Source organism: Centropristis striata, chromosome 7 (genome assembly GCF_030273125.1).
Source record: "Centropristis striata isolate RG_2023a ecotype Rhode Island chromosome 7, C.striata_1.0, whole genome shotgun sequence".
NCBI lineage: Eukaryota > Metazoa > Chordata > Actinopteri > Perciformes > Serranidae > Centropristis > Centropristis striata.
In genome coordinates, this window is record NC_081523.1 from 10566653 (window position 1) to 10591631 (window position 24979).

At 37.9% G+C, this 24979-nt stretch overlaps 1 protein-coding gene and 1 long non-coding RNA gene across 2 annotated transcripts; one reads left to right on the forward strand and one right to left on the reverse strand.

The window, feature by feature from the left end:
* Nucleotides 1-557: 557 nt before the first annotated feature.
* limk2 (LIM domain kinase 2) lies at nt 558-22715 on the reverse strand. The gene is made up of 16 exons (XM_059337623.1): nt 22506-22715; nt 22137-22233; nt 14584-14719; nt 9570-9679; nt 8933-9118; nt 8592-8697; nt 7463-7677; nt 7189-7375; nt 7013-7099; nt 5263-5394; nt 4693-4749; nt 4412-4477; nt 3839-4010; nt 3667-3722; nt 2765-2922; nt 558-1785 (listed from the first exon to the last, which is right to left on the reverse strand). The coding sequence occupies exons 1-16, from the start codon at nt 22519-22521 to the stop codon at nt 1572-1574; spliced, it is 1995 nt and encodes a 664-aa protein (XP_059193606.1). The 5' UTR covers nt 22522-22715; the 3' UTR covers nt 558-1571.
* Nucleotides 21697-23213, forward strand: LOC131975087 (uncharacterized). Its single transcript, XR_009394695.1, has 2 exons — nt 21697-21943; nt 22683-23213. It is a non-coding gene; the product is annotated as an uncharacterized LOC131975087 (long non-coding RNA).
* Nucleotides 23214-24979: the final 1766 nt, after the last annotated feature.

Sequence of the window (24979 nt, forward strand, 5' to 3'; positions counted from 1 at the left end):
AAATGCTGACTAAATAAGATTACAGAGAATGTTAGTTTTCTTTTACTGAGATAAGACTAAAATGCCCACACCTTAATACAACTAAAACTTGACAAAAACAAACTGGACGAGGTTCAAATAAATAGGATAATACTGAAAGGATATTTGAATGCTGTAAAAAAAAAAAAAAAAAGAAAAAAGAATGCTTTTAAAAAAAAAAATGTTAATGGTTTATTTTTTTTTACCAATTAACAAAATGCAAAGTGAGTGAACAGAAGAAAAATTAAATCAAATCAATATTTGGTATGATGACCCTTTGCCTTCAAATCAGCATCAATTCTTCTAGGCATTTTTTTCACACCTGTCTAAGACTTTTGCACACTACAGTATATTTATTTAAATACATATCTTATTTTTAATTAGCTAAATGGGATTATTTAATCAATTAATTCCATGACAGATTAGGTGAATCTGCTGTTAACACGGATCTATAAATTATTTAACTATGACCCTTAACTGCAGCAGAAGAGCTGCAACACCTGCAGACACGCAGGATTAAAGAATGACAATAAAAAAACTCAACTTTAAGAGGGTTTATTTAGAAAAACACTACAGTGATATAAATAATAGTGGTTACAACTGAGCGTCAGTACCTTGCATGATGATAGCAAAAAGGCAAAAACGTCCATCGTTCACGAAATGTCTAAAAAGTTCCCGTTAGCAAATGACACCCAATTAGAGGCATAATATGTACATATTTATTTACAATGCTTAAGAAAAAAAATCCAGTTATTTTTGTACAAAGCAACTTTTTATGGTCAAGTCTTACATGATTATGTCTGACAATTATACACAGCCCCATTTTCCAAAAGAGCTTCTGCTCTACTTTTTGTTTGAAAAAAAATAGGCATCAGGTGTTTGAACAAAATGTGGCAAAAATCTAGTGTTCAGTCATCAATCTAAGAAATTAATTAAAATCATTAGACTACAAAGTACAGAAGCATACCTGTAACCAGCTCGTCAAAAATTAAAGAGTGATGAAACTATTCGCTGTGTGTTTTGCTTTAAGTCACACCTGTTGTCTTCAAGCCCTGTCCTGTTTATTCGACCTGTTAGTCAGTCAGACTGTGTTTTCTTGTTTACTGCTGCAGTGAAGTGAAGTGAGTCCTCTGGTGGAGAAGAAGTGATCTGTGCATACCACAAATAGCAAACTTCAGAGCCTGAAAAACTAAAAGGCTGCCACATCGGACTCAAGCAGGACTTCTACTTTATAAGAACCAAAGATGGTTGCATAGTGTCTTTATACACAGTAAACATTAGTTAACCCCTGTGTGTGTGTGTGTGTGTGTGTGTGGAGTGGGTGCTTAATAGAGGAAAAAGGAACGAACATTGGTCTTTTTGAAATGCGTCTTTCCACACAGATTGCAGTTCTGTGGCACTCTCAGAGTTAAGGTCCCACACAGGGAGGTTGGTCCAGCTTCCTCAGGTTATCCAGTTTTAATATGGCTCGGCTTTAATGCAATTTCCCTCCGTTTCTCATCCTCAGTATTAGTGCAGTAGTTCAGAGGGGTCAAAGAGGGATGGCGTAGGTCCTAGGTGCCGCTGTCGGTCACGCTGGAAGAGTCTGGAGAGGCTGCTGTCTGGGCTGATGGCTGATCTGTGCTCTGGGACGGGGAGCCGTCTTTAGGCCAGTGCAGCTGACTCAACCTCTGGTGCAGTTCATCCAGTTCGGTTGGCAGGGGGATCCCCAGCTCCTGGTTGAGGGACAGAGCCTCAAACCAGTCCTCCAGCCTATGGAAAGGTGGGCTGAGGGAAGAGGAGGAAGAGAAAATGTATTGTTGTGATGTTATGTTGTATCTGATGTTGTATTTTTTCTTAATCGTATCGTAAGTGTTTGTATATGTATTTGGTATATTGTACGTATTTATTTATTTAGTTTGTTTGTTTTTGTTTTTTTTGTTTGTTTGATTTTTTGTTTTGTAATTCTCTGCTTTTTTACATCATGGCCAGGGGACTACATGGCTTTTTTAACCATGTATAATGATGTGTTTTATGAAATTGCACTGTCCCCTTTTAAATAAACTAATAATAGTAATAAAAAGCAGAGAGGGCACACAGAGGGTTATAGGTTAAAACTAGACTGACAAGGTTGAGAGAAAAACATGAGGAAGCGATCTGGCAGCAGAGCCCCTGTCCCTGTGCAGGCAGGTCGAGATGCTATCTGGTTTTCTGCCCGACTGTTTCTCTGGACACTAAAGTTCGAATAACTGACTAAACAATAAATAAATACATGAATAAATATTCCTCTGAAATGAATAAATCCTGAAAATAAATAAATAAGACATGGATATATAAATACATGTAAACAAAAATATATAAATCAGTCAATATGGTTAAAAAATAATTAATATAGTCTATTTACTAAACTATATTGACTAATTTATATTTTTATATTTACATTTTTTATATATTCATTAGGGGATTTATTTATTTAATTTTAGGATTTATTATATCACAGGTATGTACATTTAATTATTCATGATATATCATTTTCATTTATTTGTGTTTATTTTGTATGAAATAGTGAATTAAATATCATTGCATGGATATACATTTGTGATAAAAACTATTATTAGATCTCAATTAAATTATTCCTATTTTGCTGCACAGCTGTTGCACATCTTGGTTTTTGCCTTTTTTAAGGTTATTAAAAAGTGGTGCTCCACCACTGCTTGTCTTTATAAATAATGTGTAGGAGCCACTTAAAATAATAGCAGGTGCTCACCGGTTGTCTGGTGTGAGGTCGCAGCAGGCCACAGCCAGTGGAAAGAAAGCTGGTGGACAGTCGTCAGGGAGGAACTTCTCCACAAACTTGCCGACATTCAAGCCAAAGTCCATCGTCCTGGGGAGGCACTCAGGGTCTGCGTAGACTTTTCCAATGATCTGAATTGTAAGACAGAGGACGAGGGTAAGCATCAATGAGGAAAAACAACTAATTAATTGATGATTAATGGAGAAAACAATTGACACATTCATCAACAACAAAAATGATGGTTAGTTACAGACCTACAATCTGTTAATAAGTAGGGACAGAAACTTACGAAGTATCAGGGTTAATAATAATTAAGCACAGGCTGTAAAGGATTTAAGATAAGATAAGATAAGATAAGATAAGATAAGATAAGATGGACTTTATTTATCCAGCAGTGGGGAAATTTAGTTGTTAGAGCAGCTCAAGATACAGACACATTGATATAGAAGACAGAATAAGAATATAAAAAATAAGACATACACACACACATTCTATACACACATTTCTGCTATTTGGCATTTATTATTTATATATATATATATATATATATATATATATATATATATATACACACATTTTTATTTTTTATTTTTTATTATTTATTTATTTTTTGAGTTTGTTTTCCTAAACGTACTTTGCATTTTACAGATATTGCACATTGGAGAAAATTTATTTTAGCATGTTAAATAGGTTAAATAAGTTAAATATGACATATATAATATAGGAGAAAATACAGAAGGCCTAATATATGGCCTAATGTGGTCGGATGTAAAGTTGCTTGTTCATGTTTTCTGCCAAAAAGCATTGCAATCACAAGGTACATTATGCAGAAAATCAAAACAAAGATCTTTTGGGCAAAATCGTCAGGTTCTCACCTCACAGAGAACGATTCCAAAGGAGAAAATGTCAACCTTCTCGTCATAGTGTTTACCTGAAATAACATTAAGTAAAATGATAAAGTAAATGCACTCACTGACCCACAGAATTAATAATCCTGTGTAAATCAGGTTGGTGATACATTTTTTTTTTTTTAAAGTAGCAGCTCACCATTTAGCATCTCTGGAGCCATCCAGTAAGGGTTTCCCACGACAGTGTACCGCTTCTTTCGGTCGCTGCGTCTGAACACCCTCTTCTTCGTGGTCGGTTTTTCAGGTTGCTTAACTTTGTCCTCTACTATGAGCCGGGACAGTCCAAAGTCAGCAACGACCACAGTGTTATCCTGTTGAAAACAACATTTAATGGTTTAATTCGAATTACAGTAAAGAGCCACATTAATTAAAACATGTACAGAGTCATAAATTATTGGTGCCAAAAATAAGCAGGATTCTTAGGTACTCATAGAAGAAAAAATGATCTATATTGTTAAGGAATCATATAAAGTAAATGCTCTTTGAGGCTCTAGTTGAACCTGCTAAAATAATGTAATACTGTCTTGAGTTTTACGACTATTGCTGTCCATATTGTTTCAGGATTTCACAGGGCTGGGAACTACTTCTACTTATTAATGAATTCATGCCAACTATTACTCAGTTTATGTAACGTACAAGTTGTTCCCACCCTTTATTCTTATTGTTATGATTTTATGATGTGTAATTCCTGGTACGATGCCATGTCACTTACCAGTTTAACCAGGCAGTTGTGAGAATTGAGGTCTCTGTGTATGATTCTCATTGAGTGAAGGTAGGTCTGAAACAAGTCAAAGAGGGGGTAAACTCACACAAGAAAAAAAATCACTTTTATACAGTTAAACTTTTTTAGCAACAGTGTACACAAGTCTTCAGTCAGGGACGTCTTTAATTCTTCCCTTGTGCCAAACAGCACATTTACACTCATTTGGGCGGCTGAAAATAGCAGCCTAAAGATTTCACTAGCAGTAATGTCTTTGCATGAGGCCGACTCACCATGCCAGAAGCGATGCTCTTTGCAAAGCTCACTCTTTGCTCCCATGGAAACGGATCCTGTTAGTCCAGAGTAAAGACAAAAAAAACAAGAGAGAAATGAGCAGAAGCTCCCTTAGAGGCCATAAAAACATAACAGGGGTAAATACAAAACAATTTTGCACCGAGGTAAAGACAGGAAAACAGTATTTAACAGGAACAGCAAACAAAATTAACCCTGAAAACTTGCCCTCCCCCACTTTAAATATAATTAGAAACAAATAAGTGGTCTCTCTGAACTGAACTGAACTCTGAAGCAGACAACTGTGGGAGGAGGGGAGCACAGCTCTTTAAATTTCACCTGGAAACACTTTCAACAACTTTTCTCATTCCACGTCTCGGCCAGTTGACATGCCAGCCAGCCCACTAAAGAGCCTAGAGCCCCCCCATCAGTGCAGAGTTGACATCAGGTCAGCCCCCTCCCACTCCACTCTGAGCTGCACACAGCTCTTTCTGTGGACACTGAAGGGTGTTTTGTGCTCGACTGTGGGGGATGAGAGGAAGAAGTTAAGTGAATCAACTCGTTTAACTCACCGTGTCTCTGATGAAATCCTTCAGGGTGCCTCCCTCAATAAACTCCGTTATCAAATTAAGCCTCTTGTCCTTGTATAGCACACCGATGAACTTCAATACATGAGGATGTTCGAGGCATCGCATTACTTTGACCTGAAGATGGAGCAGAAACAGAGGCAGAGGTAAAGCGAAGTCTATGATTACAATTGCAAGCTGATAATCTTTTCTTTTTTTTGCATTGGTGCCAAAAACCAACAGCAATAGTTTACAGGTTTAAATAGAAACAAAGAGCAAAGAAAACAAGGGGCTCTACAGAACTTGATGATACATATCGTCACACTGTTAAAATAATCGCCCAAGTCATTTATTGTCAAAATTGTCGGCCACCTATGGTAAAATCGCCTACATCCTCAGTTGATCAGATCATGTGAGTTTACCCCTTTGAGATAATGGCCTATGTCAAGTGTGTGACTTAAGCGGATTTATTATGCCTAAGTCAAAATAAAATGTGACTTAGGCAATTTTTTGAACATGCCTTTGTGACTTAAGCAAGATATGGGAACACTTTATTTTGAAGGTGTCTACATAAGAGTGACATGAGCGTGTCATAAACATGACATGGGATGTGTCATGAACAGTAATGACACTTTGAAGTAACATTAATGCTCATGATACTAGTCATGTCATGTTTCTGACAGGCTTGTGTGACTCTTATGTAATAATAGTAGTGTGGAGTTGAATTAGTGACATCATTCACTCTGTGAAAAAACAGGTGTCAAACAGGTGGCCCTTATTTAAGGACCAAGGCAGCAAATGTTGTACATGCTGGTTATAGTGCATTTCTCTTTGAAAGCCTGAGTAAAATGGGTCGTTCGAGACATTGTTCAGAAGAACAACGTACTTTGATTAAAAGGTTCATTGGAGAGGGGAAAACATAAAAAGAAGTGTAGAAAATGATCAGCTAAAATGATCTCAAATGCTTTAAAATGGCAACCAAAACCAGAGAGACATGGAAGAGAATGGAAAACTATCATTTGAATGGGTCGAAGAATAAAGACTCAGCCAATGATCAGCTCCAGGGAGATCAAAGAAGGTCTAAAGTTACCTGTCAGCACTGTACCAATTAGAAGACTCTTATATGCGAGTATAATAGATCAGCTATTCTCAACCTTGGGGTCGGGACCCCAACTGGGGTCGCGAGATGATTTCTGGGGGTCGCCAAATCATTTTGGAAGTCAGCTCTGTCTCCACTGTGTTAAAGTGTTCATGTGTTAGTGTTTTAATCTTTTTGGTCATTTTGTGTTTTTTTAGTCATTTTGTGTCTTTTTTTGATCATTTTGTGGTAAATTTGTGTCTATTTTGGTCATTTTGTTTCCTTTTTTAGTCATTTTGTGTCTTTTTTGGTCATTTTGTTTCTTTTTTGGTCATTTTGTGGTCAATTTGTGTCTTACTTGGTAATTTTGTTTCTTTTTTGGGTCATTTGGTGTCTTTTTTGGTCATTTTGTGTCTTTTTTGGGTCATTTTGTGTCTTTTTTGGTCAATTTGTGTCTTTTTTGGTCATTTTGTTTCCTTTTTTTGGTAATTTTGTTTCTTTTTTGGGTGATCTGAAATGTGCGTGTGTGATTCTGTTCAGTGAGCGGGGGTCGTGGACAAAATGCATGTTAAATTGGGGGTCGTGACTCAAAAAGGTTGAGAACTACTGGAATAGATAACAGCTCCATGCAGAGCCAGAGGAATCTGTTTTGTCCGTGAGGATGCGCAGAATACCAACCTCCTTCAGGAAAGTCTTCTGGTTCTCCTCGTCGCAACGGATCAGCTCCTTCATCACCATCACCTCCCCTGTGGCTTTATGAGTCACCTTTGAGTGGGACAAAAGCAACACTTGTGTTACTTGAAGCTTAAGGAAGTTAAAAACTTGGTGGATGACTGATGTGAGTTGAGGCTGACCTTGATTGCCTGTCCGAAGAAACCTTTCCCTATGACCTCTCCGTGGATGAGGTCACATGGACGGAAGATGCGATGAGAGCAGCTGCTGGAGGATCTTAAGGATTCAGAGCGCCCGATGTCTCGTGTGATAAAAGGAGTCTCTTTAGGAGAATTCGGCCCGGGGGACTTACATATGCTGTTACTGCGCCTGGAATAGAGAGAATGTGTTTGATTGACTTGTTCATTGCTGACTTGTGGTATGTAAGCTGTGTGGTATTCGGCTGCTCTAACACACCTCAAAGACCTCCTCTTCAGTGTGCCGTCGTCAACCACGTCGGTTCTCTCCAGGACGGCGCCAGAAGGCGAGGACAGACGCATGCGGGAGGTGGCCGGGACTCCCAGCTCGGCCCTCGGTGATCCCAGCCTGAGCCGGTCCAAACGCTGCCTGACTGGGTCATACTCTATAAGGAGCTGCAGCGTGTGGCTGGTGCAGTGAATGAGATCATCCACCTAAACAAACAAACAAACAAACAAAAGAGAGTCAGGGATGAAGGAGATTCAAATGATAAACTCCAGGTAATACAGGTGCATCTTAATAAATTAGAATATCATAGAAAAGTTTATTTATGTCAGTAATTCAATTCAAAAAGTGGAAATAACACATTCTATAGATCCATTAAACACAGAATGAAACATTTCATGTCTTAATTTATTTAATTTATTATAATTATAATGATTATGACTAAGACCTAAAATTCAGTGTCTCAAAAACATTTTTGAAAGTATGTTTAATCTGGAAATGTTGTCCTCTGAAAAGTATGTCCATCTATATGCACTCAATACTTGGTTGGTGGTATTTGACTTGAACTACTGGAAATGGACTTTTCCATGATATTCTAATTTATTGAGATGCACCTGTATATGACACGCTTCCTATTTTCTTATCTTATCTTATGATTCCCCTGATTTCTTGTTATCAGTGAAACTTGATTTTTACTCGGTTGCTTTGGTACGTTTTAAGAATTCATTGCAAGACTATCAGACTGTGCTAGTTTAGCCAGGTGTACCCGGCAAAGAGCAGAAGAGTTAGTTCACAGGTATTACAAACAAGATGAACAGTCAAAACAAATTTAAACGCATGACCACACTGCAGCAAATGCAATGCAACCTATGAGATTGGGTTACCTAGTGCAGTCATTCCACATACCGTCCTCTCCCAGCTGAAGAATGTATAAATGATGTGGAAATGTGAAGAATGCCAAAAATGACATTTGCATGCGTTGTACAACGAGAACATACTTTTGCAAATTGCACTTAAGGAATGGACTTGCCCTTTATCGTGAGACTAATGAGTTCCATTTGAAGAATTTCAGAACACATACGACTCCCATGAGGTTAAGCAATGTGTTCAGGTATAAACTCACCTCCTCTTGCATCAGAGTCCCAACAGGAAGGCCATTAATCTCCAGGATCCTGTCCCCAACATGGATGGCATTCCGGACCTCTGGACTAATAAGCATCCCTCTGACTCTGGAATAACAAAACACCAACACCTACATGTGAGTATGTACCACTATATAGGGAATGTACAGCTCTAGAGAGAACTGGGCCACCGCCTTACACCATATTATCAACAACTACACCTTCTTGAAGAGACACACTTACACCGCTGCCCTGCCATTTAGCAAACCTATAATCAGTTTTACATAACTCATGCTGCACAGGCATTACAACAAAACACCAGCCTCCCTCAGGTCCCACTTACTCTTTCACTTGAACACTCGCCAAGCCGTTGACGTCCCTCAACACTGTGACCGAGAAGCCCCTCTTGCCGTTGGCTGCAGAGGGCATTGAGATGAGGGTCACCGTGTGGGGCAGGGAGTCGACCACCGAGTCGTGTGAGCGTTTTTCCAACATGGGTGTAAGAACCACCTGCTTGTAGCACTTTCCACTGCACAGGACAGAAAAAAAATGGGGTGAATCACTGCATGTGGTGACATACGTTTGTTGTTAAGTAATGTAAAGTTGAAGGAGTCATGGAATGATGACTAACTAATAAGGAACGCATTAACTTGAGGACACCGTTATTCTTCAAAGTCCAGCTTTAAAACCACATTTCACTTAAGAGTAAGAACAGTGAACTATACATTACAATTGAATGTCAGTCGTGCCTCCATTTAAAAATATAGTTCCTGTAACAAGCATAAACTACTCTACTAAATGGAAGTTGCATTAATATCCAGTACTTCCACTTACAACCTTTACTTCCACGCTATATAATTAGCATACATGGATACAAGTGTTTAAAGGATGTTAACTCACACCTAAAACTTCCAACGCCTTCTTAAGCCAATTCCATAATTTAAAAAGCTTAGCTTTAAAAAGGACTGTGCAGGTCTTACCAGTAAAGTTTGGATCTCTCAACCAAGGCGTAGGTATCCCTGTCCTCAATCACCACCTTGCAGCTCAGACACACAAAGCACTCTGGGTGATACTTGTGTTCTCCGGCCACCTGGAACAACAAACGAAATGGGCTGTTCCTGAAAAAGTTCACGACTTGAAGCAGGAGGAAGAAGTATGTTGACGGTGCGGCTGCTGTTCTGTTCTGCTGTGAGAGATGAGTGTGCTGTGCTGTACTGTGCTGTGCGTTGCTTTCTGCCCTCCTCCTGCTACGTGCGGTGACACAGTCGTAGCACCTGTTTTACTCTCACGATGTCTGGGATCTACTATGATGTCACCTCCCTCTGCAGGTCTGAGCCACTCGTCTGACGTTCAAGCCTCCAACCCCCTCAAACCACCTCACTATCATGCGCTTTCTCTCTCATCAACACCGCCCCAATTTCCCTTTCTGAAATTTGTGATGCATGCTTTACTTCTCTCCCTCTCATGCAAGATGAGATAATGTTAACTCCCATCAGCAATTATATACATACCTCAGCACAGAAAATATTGATTTCAGGTTTTATGAGGTGTAAGTGTTAAGCCTATATTTAAAATGTGGCTCAGGGGGGAAATCTACACATGCACCTGAGAGAAAGTGAAAACTCAGTTTAATAGAGACAGGAAAAATAGCATAATTATAGGAAGGGTTTACATGCAAAGATTCGTAGCTATAATGTTGGATCTGTTGTTCTGATTGCATAAAAAAGTACATTTTTTAAACCTTTTTCTCTCTCCTCAGATTATGCATATGGTGGTGTGTTCTTTTAACTATGACAGTGTTTTTTAATTACAGTTTAAATTAAGTTTTACTTTATTGCAATCCATTGAATCCTAACTCTTGTATCATTTTATGTATCATATCACCAGATTATTGTACGGTATACATGACATACAGTATGAGTGCTGCACAATAATAACTTTCTTTTAATCATCACTGAGTTATCAAGTTGCATTATAAACACATTGTAAAAGACGACAATACTGCATTCAATGCTATTTTGAGTTAGTTGAAAGAGATTATCAGTTGAAAACTGCACTTTAAAATGTAACTGTCACTCATCTCTTTTATAGGGGCTTTTTGTATTGACTCAATATTAAATTTGCTCGATGTTGAAAATTAATTTCCTTTAATTTTATTAAATTCAACAGACAATTTGCTGTATTTCAATAGTATACTGAAAGGCAGAACTGAATACACTTTAATATTTAATTATTGTGATATTCAGCAAAGTAATTGCTCAACACATAGTATTTTCTTCATATGGTGCAGCCCTAAACAGTATTCGCAGTTAGCACACAAGACATTAACATACTTAACAAGTTCATACCAACAGGAAATGACACAATATATGCACCACTGGATGCCAATACGAGTGTGACTGTATGAAACATAATTATAATAATAACTCCTGAAGCTGTTATATAACTATTCGTAATTTGTTTTTTTCAGCTGTTAGCAGCTCCATTTCCTTATACGATTATGTTATCAACAGTACATTTAAACACTTACTTTTTTTTTTTTTTACATTTCATACATACTGTTTTGAGTATATTTTATTTTGACTTTTCTGGTGTCAATGCATAACATAAATCTGCTTGGAATTAGAATGTAGTATAAATTTGGGACACCTTTGGTGAATCACTGTTCAGTTGTCTGCAGTTTAAGCACATTCAAAGAAATGTTGAAACCAATATTTTTTTCCCACATTAGCCACAGCCATGAGTCAGTGAGTCAGTGCTGGGAAAGGAGTCCCTGCTGCTACAGAGAGATTAGAGTGATGTCAGACAAATCATTGTGACATCTCAGGAGTCTGTCTGTAACTCCCTGCCTTCAAGCCAAGAGCAGTACAACCGCTACCGACCGCAGTCACAACCTGTCTCAGGCTTCGACAGCGGCACGGAGCCGTGCAAACTCGGCAAAACAAGATCAAAGTGAAGAAGAATTAAGTAGGTCTCATTATGAAGAGGTAAAAAACTGGACAGCAAGAACAGATCTTTAACTTGGAAGTGCTTGTCAAAGTCAGTGCCTTAAAATATGACGACTGTCTTCAATCAATCCATAAACTAACAAATAATTAAAACCAGGACAAAAACAAAAGTGTTCTGGACTCGAATGCCTAACAAGCAGCAGCAGCTCTGCATGACCCTCCTCCGCTGATGGCCCACAATGATTCTCTTTCTGGCTCAGAGGCTGCCGTGCCAAATCAGCTCTGCCAAAAGCACTTGGCTTCACTGGCTGATGAAGCAGGATGCCAATACTAAATAGAAGAGCTCATTGTGTGTGTTGCTTGGTGGCAAAAAGAAAAACTTCGGTCTGGCTCCATGTTAGACAAGTGACCCTGGTTGTGACCAGCGAGAGCTGCTGCCACCTGAATTTCATGATTCAACTTGTAGAAGCTAAAATCACAACTGGCTGACAGTTGGATCAAATTCAACATACGCCAGTTTCTCTGGTGCCAGATTTGACTTTTACTGTTATTTCTCGGTTACTTTAAATCTACCTCGACTTAGGGCATAATTGTTTCCCTCCCGACATGTTTTAAAGTATGTAGAAATAGTAGGTTGTGATTAACATTTTGTTTAACATGGTTTTCCCACATAAAAAAGGAAGAAAAAAAGCTACCCTTTTCTCCATCACTGGGCAATTCTGAATCTGGCTTCTGCTGCTCCTACAACTGTGCTCATGCTAGGTTGACCAGGTACAGAGACTGCAGAGGTAGTGTTGACATCTGCTCTATTTTCTTCATTAGAGGAAACATCGGAGAGATTCAACCTTACGTTTTTGAGCCTTCAAACTCAGAAGAGGAGTCTGTTGTGCACTGAAATCTAGCAGATCTATTAGAATGGTAGGTGTAGGTTTCATCTTTTATTAGCTTGATAGCTTGTAACTGGGATATTTGACATAGCTTTAGTGATTGTGAAACATGCAACAATATCTGCTACATTGTTTCTTCGCTCTTGTACTGACGAGTCCACTCTGCGTTGGAGGTTTCAGGTTTATTCTGCAGCTTTTGATTGGCTTTCAAAGTCATGATATACCTTGTCAGGCTTGTGTGAAAACACCTCTCTTTGCTCAATACATATGGTTTCAGCATTGGCCTCTCTATATATGACTGAATTTCATTTTCCCCAATCACTCTACAAAGTTCAGAAATCTTTTGCTCATCAATCAGATATTTAATTTATAGAGGAACGAATGTGTTATTTCTTCCTTTAAAAGTCCCGCTTTAACAACATATACTTGTTCTATAAAACCCATCAGTATAGATAATGATAGGAGTGGTGGACTGTGGGTAATATCTACAGAGCCATCTCACCAGAGGACTGAAGGGCCCCAAAACCACCTCATGTTCTAGCATCTTCCCACTAGATCCTCTGTGTACTCGGGGGAAGTGAACAGTGGAGAACTTCTGTACAGAAAGGGAACAATTGTGGTCTAGAGCCCAATCTGCAACTTTCAGCAGCTGCAAAGTACCACTCATCTGTAAATCTAATCACCCCCTGCCTTCTAACGCATGTTAGTATTAATCTAAAGCAGTAGGGAGAAACTGGAACACAGAGAGCACTGACACGCTCTGTGGGCATGCTGGTATTATTTAAGCAGTGGAGGAAATTGTTGGCAATTGTTATTATACGATCATGGCAAGGCAGACTTTAAAGGCTTGGCAATCACATGTAGCAACAGACTAATAGTTTTGACCCAGTGCTGGACTTTATTGGCCTGAAGCCTCACACAATCACAACCCCGCAAACGGCAACCTGTGATTCTCATTATATACCAGAAAAAAAGGCTAAAGCAGAAGGAAATTGCACGGACACCTCTGCTTTTTTCAGAAAGGGTAATGTCAGAGCATGATAGCATACCACGTTAGCATTAAAACAGCACTTCAGCTATTTAGAATAGCGCTTTGCTAAAGGTTTGTATGCTTGCAAGAGACCAATGGTCATAATCAAAGCTATGAGTTTGTAAACTTGAAGTGTTTTCCCTTGGCTCATTCTCTCACAGAGAAAAATCAAAGCAAACAAAGTGCATCATTACAAACTAAGTAAGAGCTTTCACTCTGCTTATTGGTCAGATGTGTCTGGGGGGCGGAACCAAGAAAGAAAATACAGGAAAAACTTCTGTGTTCTGGATTAGTGTACATCATGGAAAAAATTATGAGACCATTGTTTTCTTCAATTTCTTGTTCATTTTAATGCCTGGTATAACTAAAGTTACATTTGTTTGGACAAATATAATGATAACAAAAATAGCTCATGAGTTTAATTTAAGATATTTATCCATTTTCCATGGTTTTCTTGATAATAAACAAAATCATTATCAAGAAAACCATGGAAAATGGATAGATATCAGCTCTTAACAAAAAATAAGATAAGAGATAAGAGTTTAATTTGTTATCATTATATTTATCCAAACAAATGTACCTTTAGTTGTACCAGGCATTAAAATGAACAAGAAATTGAAGGGGGAAAAAGGGTGGTCTAATAATTTTTTCCATGATCTCTGTTAGAGAAACACTGTAGTGCAATTCTGCAGCTAACTGCTACTACTACTGCACAAGCTGTTGCATCCCAGAAAACTTAAAACGAAGAAGACTTCAAAATGCCCTTAGTTCGTTGTGTGTGCACAATTTCTGATATCCAGGATCCTACTCCCCCCTTCTCCTATACTTCATAGGTTACATCCTTGTTGCCTGGTAAATGCCCACATATCATTTGCCACACCCTCAGTTTGTAACCTAGAATTAGTTAGAAATATGTAGCCACAAAACAAAACAAAAACTGACTGGGACTTGACATGTAAAATAAGTAGCTTCCCTTTAATCTCAATTGATTAGGTTTTGGTTCAGACGGAACTAGATTTCTTAAATGTAATGTTTATTCCTACATTAGTCCAAAGTTTTGCTCCGACAGACGAACCAACACTGCCTAGAAAGGGTTAAAAGTGTCAAGCAATAAGTGCCGCAGACTTACCATGGCAGGTCCAGTCATGAGCAGAGAGCAGCCATGACAGAGCTCTCCAAACTTCTCCCAGTAGTGTTTGCGACAGTACAGCTTGCCCTCCTGCTCGTAGTACCAGTTAGTCAGGTGGTCACAGCACACAGAACACCTGAATGGACAAAAACAGCCTTGGTCACGTTTGCAAGGAACAAAGTGGCTGAACAGAGAAGAATGAAGAGATGAGGGCTTTCAGTGGGGGCTTTCTTCAACAGTAAAGAGATCACCTTCAGGGGGATATGGCAGAGACTCAAAAGCCTGGCGTATTATTTCAAAGACCTGTTGATAATTTCAAAGGTATGTGGTTGATGTCTGAAAAGATCCTCACGAAGCATCAACTCCCATAAAATACCAAGTTCTCTGTGTCTCGCAATGTCTCGTACAGGAAAACGTGATCATTATTATTTTTTTCTGCGATATAATAAATCAAAGAAAAACAGCAAATCATCACATTTGAGAAGCTGTAACCAGGGAATGTTTATCATTTTACTTGACTTCAGTGTCACATTCCCCATCAGATTAAACATCCGTTATATTGTTTTGGATGTAAAAAATAAATAAATCAATTTCAGGTTTATCAGGTTCCTACACCTTTTTCAGTGTTGAATTCAAGCACTTTCAATGTGCATTTTCAAGCTTTTCCACCACTTACAGCTGTGGTGAAAAATAAATTGATATACAGTACATACATTATATGCAATATACTGATTATTTCACTTCCTCATCACAATAAATAAGATGGTATGTGCTATAAACAGCCAAAATTATGTTTTGTGACAGCATTCTACAGAAGGGTGATAAATTCAAGGAAAACAGAACAAAGATATGAAATACAAAATATATGCCCCCCTTGTTGTAAGTTTACTTTGCATCCAAAAATGTATACATTTCAAGCATTTGCAAGCAGTTTATTACAAACGCAAGCACTTAAACCTTTAAAAAAGCACATTACAAATTAAGTTTTCAGGGATTTCCAGCAGCCTGAATTAACTAATTGACGGAAAGTTAATTAATTAGTTTGAATTAGGAATTGAGAGCACTATAAGATTGAATTAATGAAGAGCTGAGAGCAACACAAACACTGAGATCCATCAAACTGGGTAATCTATCTCTGCATGTTTGGAAAACTCACTTCTCATATTACATACATTACATACCAGTAGATGGAGGTAAAATGTACAGCTCAAATAGAAACCATAAATCACAGCTGAAAACAAAAAAACTTTCCTCTGTGACGTTGGACAGGACGACAACAATAGCTGGGGGCATGTTCCCGACGATGAGAACATGTACTTTTCTCTGAGTTTAACAAGCTGAAGGGCACAGTAAATACCTCGCTCTGGAGATGTGCTGGGTCTTGCATGTGTGCTGTTATTTGTGCAGTACTATAGGGTAAGAAAACAGATAGCACAAGGAGTTATTCCTCTTTAGGAAGGAGAATCCAGCAAGATTTTGCAGATGGTAAATGCAAGGAACGCCTGGTTGCAAGCCTGTGCACGCTGCCAATAAGGCTGCCAGACACTTTGCCAATTGCCAGCACCTTAATAGGATCCAGTTGTCAGAGGAACCACTTTGACAACAACCTATAGCCTCTTATAAAAACAGGTTAAAAAATCTCTACGGGGGGGGGGCAAAGTCTTCAGATCATGTGGATGTTTACTGTGCAGTTTTTGCTTGCAGTTACTTAACAAACCTCTTATTGTGCAATCTCTTATCTTATAAGTCATTGTAAACAATAACAAAGCATCCTGTTAGCCTTGTGATCAAAGGTGCAAGCTACATAACCAACATCCTGGGTTCAGTCAAGGACCGTATCTAAATCTGTCCGTCGACGGTCTTATTAAAGCCAAATGCTACAAAAAAAAAGTTGAAAAGGCAAATATTCAGCAGTTGACACACGTAATCCAGTTTTATTGCATAATAATACTGATTGATCCAGGCTGTCAGCTGAGAAGATACTTGGCGGAATAAGGGGACTTTTTTGGCTGTGACTCCGGGACGAAATGTTCAGAGTGAGGAACACTGAATTTGCCCGCAGACTAGATAGCACCTGAAAGCTATGAGCGCTCCTCAAACAAGCTGCACTGGTTATGTAAAATCGTGGCAGCAGGTTCCACCACCAGAATACAATCCAGGATGAACTGCTCCGTCAGAGATTGAGGAGACATGTCTGCAGTCCTGTTGCTGCATTCAGACTTTGCAAACACTCCAACTGTTTGGCAACCTCGTTGGTTTCTATATGATTTGAGTGAGGATGCTGAGACAAATTTCTCCTGAACTCCAGATCGAAAAAAAAAAAGTCGCAAAACAAGTGTGACACAAAACGAAGGTTGCTTTCATGGTTGACTACAATGATAAAGTTTCAACTGACACTGCAATGACTTGATTGACAACTATTTCTAATTATAATTTCTATGGCTTGACCCAACATGACTGAGAGCTCTGCTGAAGCTTTTGCCTTTCTGGAAACTGCTTTCTGCATGCTCATGTCTATGAGGATATTAGGACTATAACATTTTCAACCATTTAAATTTTCAAAGTCGGGCTGCAAAATATATATTTTTTTTAAATAATTGCCATAGGGACTAGTGCAATGTCCAAAAAACAGAAGCAAAAAAATGTCCAAAATGATCATTCCCTTCAATAGAGTTTATCTTATCTTATCGCAATTGCATTATCTGTCAAAACAATCACAAAAAGAAATGAATACTCAGTTCTGATGGCTGCAGCATGTCCATGAGGTAGTTTCGGTTAAACGAAATGAATGCCCAAAGCTGGAGGCAGCCACATTGACAGCAACTCAGTCAAAGCCTCTGTTTATAATTTAGGGATTCACCACATTATTTGATAGTTCATTAATTGGTTTGATTTTCACTGTTTTCTGCAATTGCTAGTTGCAGCTTTACATGGAAGACCAAATTCAGGAATATAACTTTGAGTTGGAATTAGGTTTGTATGTATTTCTGGTGGTGCAGTGCTGGCATTAGCTCTCAGCTGAGCCTCATGCATCACGTTACTCTCTGCACTGCAGGTAGAGTTGATCCAGGCTTATTGACTTTGGCAAAGAGTCCAGATATTCCAAAGTTTTCTGGCATTTTCTGCACACGTTTGTGTCTATTGTTGAGAGGAAAGTGGAGAGAAGTTGTATCCATGTTAATGCTCTTATCAAAGAAAATGTGAGGAAACAGTCTGTTCTTCTCAGATGAAAGCGACAAATATTAAGAATGAGCACAAGGTCAGTGTGATTATGACTCCAGTCTGATTCATCACCTCTGACATGATGAGGGGAGGCAGAGCAGAAAGTTTGCTGGGGTAAAGATTGCATGAGTCATGGTAGCTGTGCTGCTGTGGCCACAGCTGCTCTAAAGGCCACTCATCTGAGGCTGGCTGCATTTTTACACAAAATTCTAGTTTATGTTCATGAAACTCTTTAAATTGGTAATGTAAATCAATTATTTTTGCAAATCTACAAAACAGAACAGAAAGAAACTGGTTTAGCATAATTACCTTTTCACAGATTAATCATTATTGCTGAATATGTCAGATGAAAACTAACAAGAAATTTCAGTACTAAAATTTCTACAAACATATGTGCTGTGATTTCTGTGTTGCCATTACACAGTTACTCCATCTGACAGGTTTTGCACAGGAAACAGGAAATTCTAAATTAAAAAGACAGTTTGCAGAATCAAACCATTATATTATAGCCATTTGGATTAAATGTTTAGGAATAATTGGTCAACACTGAGCAGTTCACAATTCTTTAATATGCAAAAATAAGGAACTCAGATTTAAAAGTTAAATTATGTTATGATAAAAAAAACAGCATTATGGCTTATATCATTAATCAATTTTTAACCAGTATTAGTGCAGCTACAGCATTAGGCCATTTGGCTCAAACAGATAAAAGACACACCAGCACAAACAAGAGAAAGACTTGTGAAAAGCAGTACACAAACTGGTATGTCTGACATTCAGTATCTGTCCAGGTGCGGCTGGAAAAACAAAAACTTCCACCTTGTCTGCCTGGCTCTGAACAAGCATTCCTAGACAAAACCAGCTGATAAACTATAATTATTGCCCATTATGACCCTTTAATACATCAAGATCAAGTGATGTAAGGGTGCTTATAAAAACACCTGACTTTCCTCTAGACGGACGGGTGGTGAATGGGGGGCGGCACGCTCAGGTGGTTCTTCAGGGAACAATGCAATGGTCCTGCCTGCACAAACACTACAAAGCAAACATTACTCATTTCCTTAGATCCACATTCCAGTGTATTCCTTTGTTGGGGTATGAAGTGGAGATAGTAAGAGAGGGACCTCAGGTCGTGGCCTTAAAGACCTGCGCAGGGAGTGTTTCACTTATAATGAGAACTTATCTTTGGGCGTGTGACTTTTGTGTTTCAAATGCTCACAACAACAACCTCTTTCCAAGGAGTGGAGAGTGACAATTGTTTCTACATTCATATCACAAAGACAGTGTGTTATTACGGTTATTAGGCTAAGATTACATGTCATAGTACCCTCTCATTTCATGATCTGCCTGAGAAATATTTTTTATTATAAGTTTCTGGCAGATGATTTTCTGAATTACCTGATTGACTGTTTTGTTTATAAAATGTCAACAAAGAGTTAAAATGCCTGGTTGCCAACTACCAGAGCCCAAATGAAAACCAGTACAGCAAATTGGCTTATTTTATTAAACCCACAATTCAAAACCGCAGAATCTTCAGTTCATTATAAAACATGACAAAGACAAGCAACAGATCTGGATATCTGAAAAGCTTAAACCAGGAATTTATTTATGTATTTGCCTTTTAACTGAGACGATTCGCTTACTGTCAGAGTAGTTTAATTTCCGATCAAACATCGTATCAATTATTCAAATAGTCTCTTTTGCGCTAAATACAATTTAAAGAACAACCGGTCATAAGAGTATGGGGACATTAAATGTCACAGTGGACCTTAGGGATAAAAAATGTCAGAACTTCATCATCTTATCCTATCAGACATTTGGGTGTTTTGTCATAATGAGCACAGGAATTCTTGAGTTCTGGCTAAAAGCGAATTTTGGGAGATCACAGAAATCTTTGACCACCAAATTCAGATATGAGTCCAAGTGAACGTTTGTGCCCAATTTAAACAAAAATTTGCAATAATAAAAACAAACAAATAAAAAAAACAGCAGTGAGTCTCTCATCGGGTGGTTCAGTCTACCTCGAATCTAGTCAATAACTTTTAAAAAACAGACCACTGCATTTAAGCCAGCTTTGAAAAAGACCAGGTTGTTTTGTGATGCGTGTCTATACTTGGCATTATGGTAAGAGGATGTAAAAACTGACCTCTAAATAAAAACAACTTTCAGGTGAATTTCACATTAGTTAAAGAAATCAGTCAGGCAGTCTGCCAGTAATTGATTAATTAATGAATTAATATAAATGGATAAACAGAATGATTGCTAACTACTACTTGCAAACTTTCAGACAAAATTAGAATTTTAAATAAGAAAGAATCCATTTCTAAAGACAATTCTGACTACAAAATAACAGTAAACCCCCTCAAAGTGACACTAAGATAATATAAGGATATTCTGATGTGTAATTTAAAAATGAAAGCCCTCTAACCCTAACCCTGTAAATTCAAATTACTTTACCAGAATAATCATACACTCCAAAGGGTTAAACAAAACAGTTAGTTGTTTTAGAAAAGAATTTTTAAAAAATGGAGATATACATTATATGATGGCAGACAGCCTAAAAATATTATAAAGTCATATCGACCAGCCCTATTCAAGTATAATGATAATATCCGCAACTCTGTGACCTTTCATTGAAGTACAAGATTAAAAATATCCAGCTTTCTTTGGGAAAAAAGGATTCTGCAGGCAGTGTCTGAGACAGACACATCTCTGAATCGCTGTCTAGGAATGTGGAGCACAGCAGAGCAGAGCGTGCCGTTACCTATAGGCCTCAATAACACTGCCAGGTTTACTGGAACAAGAGTGACGTCAGCTTGTAAGAATGTTACACAAGGTGGAGGTACATGGAGGGGAGAGTGGCAGCATGTGGACAATGGACAATAGGAACGCCACAGGGGGCATAAAATTAACAAAGACACTTTAGTTTATTCTGCTGTACAATTTTCTTAACAAGTTCAGAGATTAAGGTCTTTAGACATAATTGTGAAGGTGGATTAGAGTGTCTAATTACTGCAGCATGGAAATATCTTAACACATGAAAAGAAAAAAGGCCTGTTTTTGAACTCAAACCTCATGACTCAAACATGCATCAATATCTAATATCTGTAAAAGAGTGTAAGTGGAGACATTTCAGATTAAAGATGCCGCGATAAGGAGGAGGCCAAAAATATGTGAGGGAGTTTAGAAGTACAGAGGGAGTACAGGGGATCAATGCTCAATAACACAGCTGCGTCAGGAACTTTGCCTTTGAAATGAGATGACACAAGGAGCTGCATATGTCATTAAAGAGTCAGCGTTTGGAAAGAGTGAAATCCCAGGTGATGTAAGGACAATCTGCTGGATACTGGCTCAAAACTTAAAGATTTCAGTTGACAGACAAAGACAACACAGTCAGCAATAAATTCTTTCTATTTTTAAGGCTTTTTGGACATGCAAGCAGGGCTCCAGAGCCAGACTCTACTCGTCATAAAAACCAAAGGATTTTTGGATATAGTCTCCAGTATGTGGCCTGTGCTGTGGTCCAATCAGCTGCATTCACAGATCCAGTTCTTAATCATCTGTTTTATATTGTTAGTGGCCAATTAGGCATGGTGACTGTTTAACTCTTTTCAGTAAGAATGCAGCTGCGATGCTGCGGTCAATTGAAAACTCCCATTTGAAAAGTTATGGCTATCAACAACAATCATCATTTAAAGAGAATCTTATCTCACATGAGAACAAACGAATGTAAACCAAGGGAAAACCCCTTATAGTGAAACATCATGTGAGCATGTACAGTATGTTGCCGTCCAGCCTCAGGTTCACTGCCCAACACAGAGACATTTCACTCTGGGGGTTAGTGACCTGTGAAACCCAGAGAGCTCACATCAGCTCCAGTGTGACAATCATTAAACTTCAGAGCAAAGTCCTTCAGGAGAGTAGGATCATTTCACTGACCAATCTGTATTCAAGAACTTGGAGCGTCCCCATGCAGAGGTTAATCTGCTGTGACAGTAGCAGGAATTAACATCTTACATGGTGCATTTTGTGCAGAGAGGCACACAAACAATGGTGAATAGTTAGAAAAAAACAGCTCTAGGAGGCCCATGTTGAGGCTACAAGACAGAAGCTTCTGGGATTATCCACAAGGCTATTTGTGAGTACACCCAATCAGAGAGAGCAACCAGCATGTTGACCAAAAGAACAAAACAATTGTGCGAACTGTTCCCCTCTCTTCTTTCTATGAAAACAAAGCATTGATTTATCAGACTGAGGCTAACAAAACAGAGCTCGTTATAGTACAGAGAGTACTTGCAGGCGAGTTTATAATCATAAACTGGGACACTTACTGAAAGCAGGCGTTGTGCCAGGTGTCCTGGAGGACTTTCATGTGAAACGAGTCTTGAATTTCTCCTCCACATCCCGCACAGTAACAATTATCAGTACCTGGAAGAAATGACAAGTGTTCACTGAAAACTGGAGTTGAATTGATTGTTCAAAATGTCTGGGTAAAGTAGATAAACTGGTATAACTGAGTATCTGTTTGAAAGTGAATAAACAACAGGTATGTTCGACTGAAACTGCACAGAAATACGCTTTAAAGTCGCAACACGGTATCAACTCACCGTGTAAAAACGATAAAGCTGCAACATTTTGCTAAACGGTAACAACGTAGCGTCTCTTTACAGGATAAAGTTACAACCTGAGATATTCCTTACCTTCTGGTTCCTCCATCTCCTTTATGAGAGTGTCGTCGATCTTCAAATCCTTTCACAAACGTTTCATACTGAAGCAGGAGAGCTGCGATGCGCCGCTTCAAAGTTTAATTCCTCCCAGGACTCTCAACCCTGAATACCTCAGGAAAATAAAGCACAAATCCCTTTAATTCTCCGCAGGAAGAAAAAAAAAGCAAAAAAAGAAACCACACTCCTACTGGACGAGGTTGCTTTCTTGCCGCTGGCAGGATAACTGACGTAATGCAGTCTTCACATTCCTGTACGGAGAGCGGAAGGGCTCAGCTGCAGCACCTGGAAGCAGGAGAAAACTGAGGTTTGTCCCCAAACTGGAAGGAAACAACAGTGGCGCCATCTACTGGCAGAATGACCACACTGCACCCAGTGGCGGTTCTAGACCAGGTTTACTGTGGGGGCCAAGGAGGGGCCAGTGTTTAATCAGAGGGGCACATTAAAAATCGTCAAAATGATATTTAAGCATTCAAAATCTTTATTTTAGCTAAAAGTCTCATATTTGGAAGAATTACATTGATTGAAGCAATGAGACTTACCAACATTAACAGTTATTTTTGGACGACAATGACATTTCTCATTTTTGTGCACAATTACTTTTTATTTTATTTTGAAAGTGCAGTACAGTGAGAATGATCTTTATATTTAGCTTTTATTGCACAATTAAACTATTATACAATGTACACATTATGGGTTCCTTTTGTTTACAATGAGATATTGTTTGAACAAAAAATAGGTAAGAATTGTTCCGTCGTTCATCGTTATAAATTGATCATTTTATTATTAATTTGACACAGGGGCCACAGCAGGGGCCAAGGGCTTCTTCACAGGGGCAGGGGCCCCTGGAGGCCCCTGTGTAGAACCGCCACTGAATGCACCCTCTCTGCACCAGACTACATTTATTTCTACATACATTTTCAGTAACATACAGGGAAACTCAGGTTAATATCTTATATGGTTAAAATCAGACTTGGGAAAAGTATTATAAGATCAGTATTACTTAAGAAATCCACATACACATTGTTTATATCTCTAAATTACAGTGGTTTTACATGACATTGATTTTTATTTTATTTTATACATTTTATTTTTATGAAAAAATACTTTTAACATTTTCTTTAAAACTTTGAAATGGGTCGATTTGACCTGCAAGATAAGAGGAGGGTTATCTAAAAGTACTAATACCACACTGTGAAATTACTAATTACTCATGCATTCAAAACTTACTTAGGAAAAAAGTACAAAAGTATCAGCATCAAAATGTAATTTTTTTTTAAAGTATCAAAGTAAAAATACTCGTAATGTAGAATGGACCCACTCTGATTGTTTATATATCCTAAATATACTATTGGATTATTATTATTATTATTATTGATGCATTTATTGAAGCAGAGTTTAAAATGCCTCAAGGTAGGGCTTATTTTAACTACTAAATATACTGTTATGAGGTTTAATAACAATATTTAAGGAAAAGGCTAAACTTTAAAAATTTAGTGGAGTAAAAAGTACAATATTTGCCTTTAAAATATAGTGGAGTAGAAGTATAAAGTTACATAGAATGGAAATAGCTAGTATCTCAATGCTGTACTTAAGTAAAGTACTTGAGTAAATGTACTTAGTATACTTAACATTCCACCATGGGTTTACATGATTTGTTTTTTATGATTATACATATTTCAATATTTTTATTTTTTTCTGTTTGCTTGGTATATTGCTTTATTATACTACATATTATCCATGGTGGAATGTAACTAAGTACATTTACCCAAGTATTTTACTTAATTACAGTTGTGAGATATGTGTTCCTTACTTGAGTATTTTCATTTTATGGTTTACTATTATACTATTACTATGGCTTTATAGTTCAACTTCCGGGTTGAGATTTTCATAAAAAAACATGAGAAATTTAAAGTGATTAGACTTTTTTCTTTTTAATTAACCTGATAACAGTTTATGAAATAGTTCAAATGAGCCCTATCTTTCCAAAAATGTAAATGCTGCTTACATAAATGCATCAATCATAATAATCCTAAAATATAATTACAATATATGTAACACTCTGAGTGGGTCCATTCTGCATAATAAGTACTTCAACTTTTGAGCAGAGGTCATTTTATGCTAGATTGAAACTCAGACTACTCAGAAATAGTGTTGCATGCGCCTGAGTCAGAATTTCAGGTTCTGATCACAATGCTCCTCTTCACAGAAAATTTTATCCACAAACCAAAAGGTCAAAAAATGATTTCAATAACTAATGATAACATTTTGATTTGGTTATACAGTCAGCTAACTGTTCAGTTATATTATTTTTAAATTTCCCATCGTCTAAAGAATAAAAGATCCCAAAGGGGAAATAAATCCTTATTAACGTATTTGTTTTATGTTTATGTTTTATGTAATGTACAGTCTAAGATATTTTAATGGTTAGCAACAACATTGATTTCAAC

What these genes read in the sequence shown, in the direction of transcription:
- limk2 (XM_059337623.1), bottom strand. An exon ending in GAGAGATCCAAACTTTACTG is followed by an intron (nt 9,119 to 9,569) that starts GTAAGACCTGCA and finishes TGTCCTGTGCAG; the next exon opens with TGGAAAGTGCTACAAGCAGG. An exon ending in CTGAAGAGGAGGTCTTTGAG is followed by an intron (nt 7,376 to 7,462) that starts GTGTGTTAGAGC and finishes TCTCTATTCCAG; the next exon opens with GCGCAGTAACAGCATATGTA.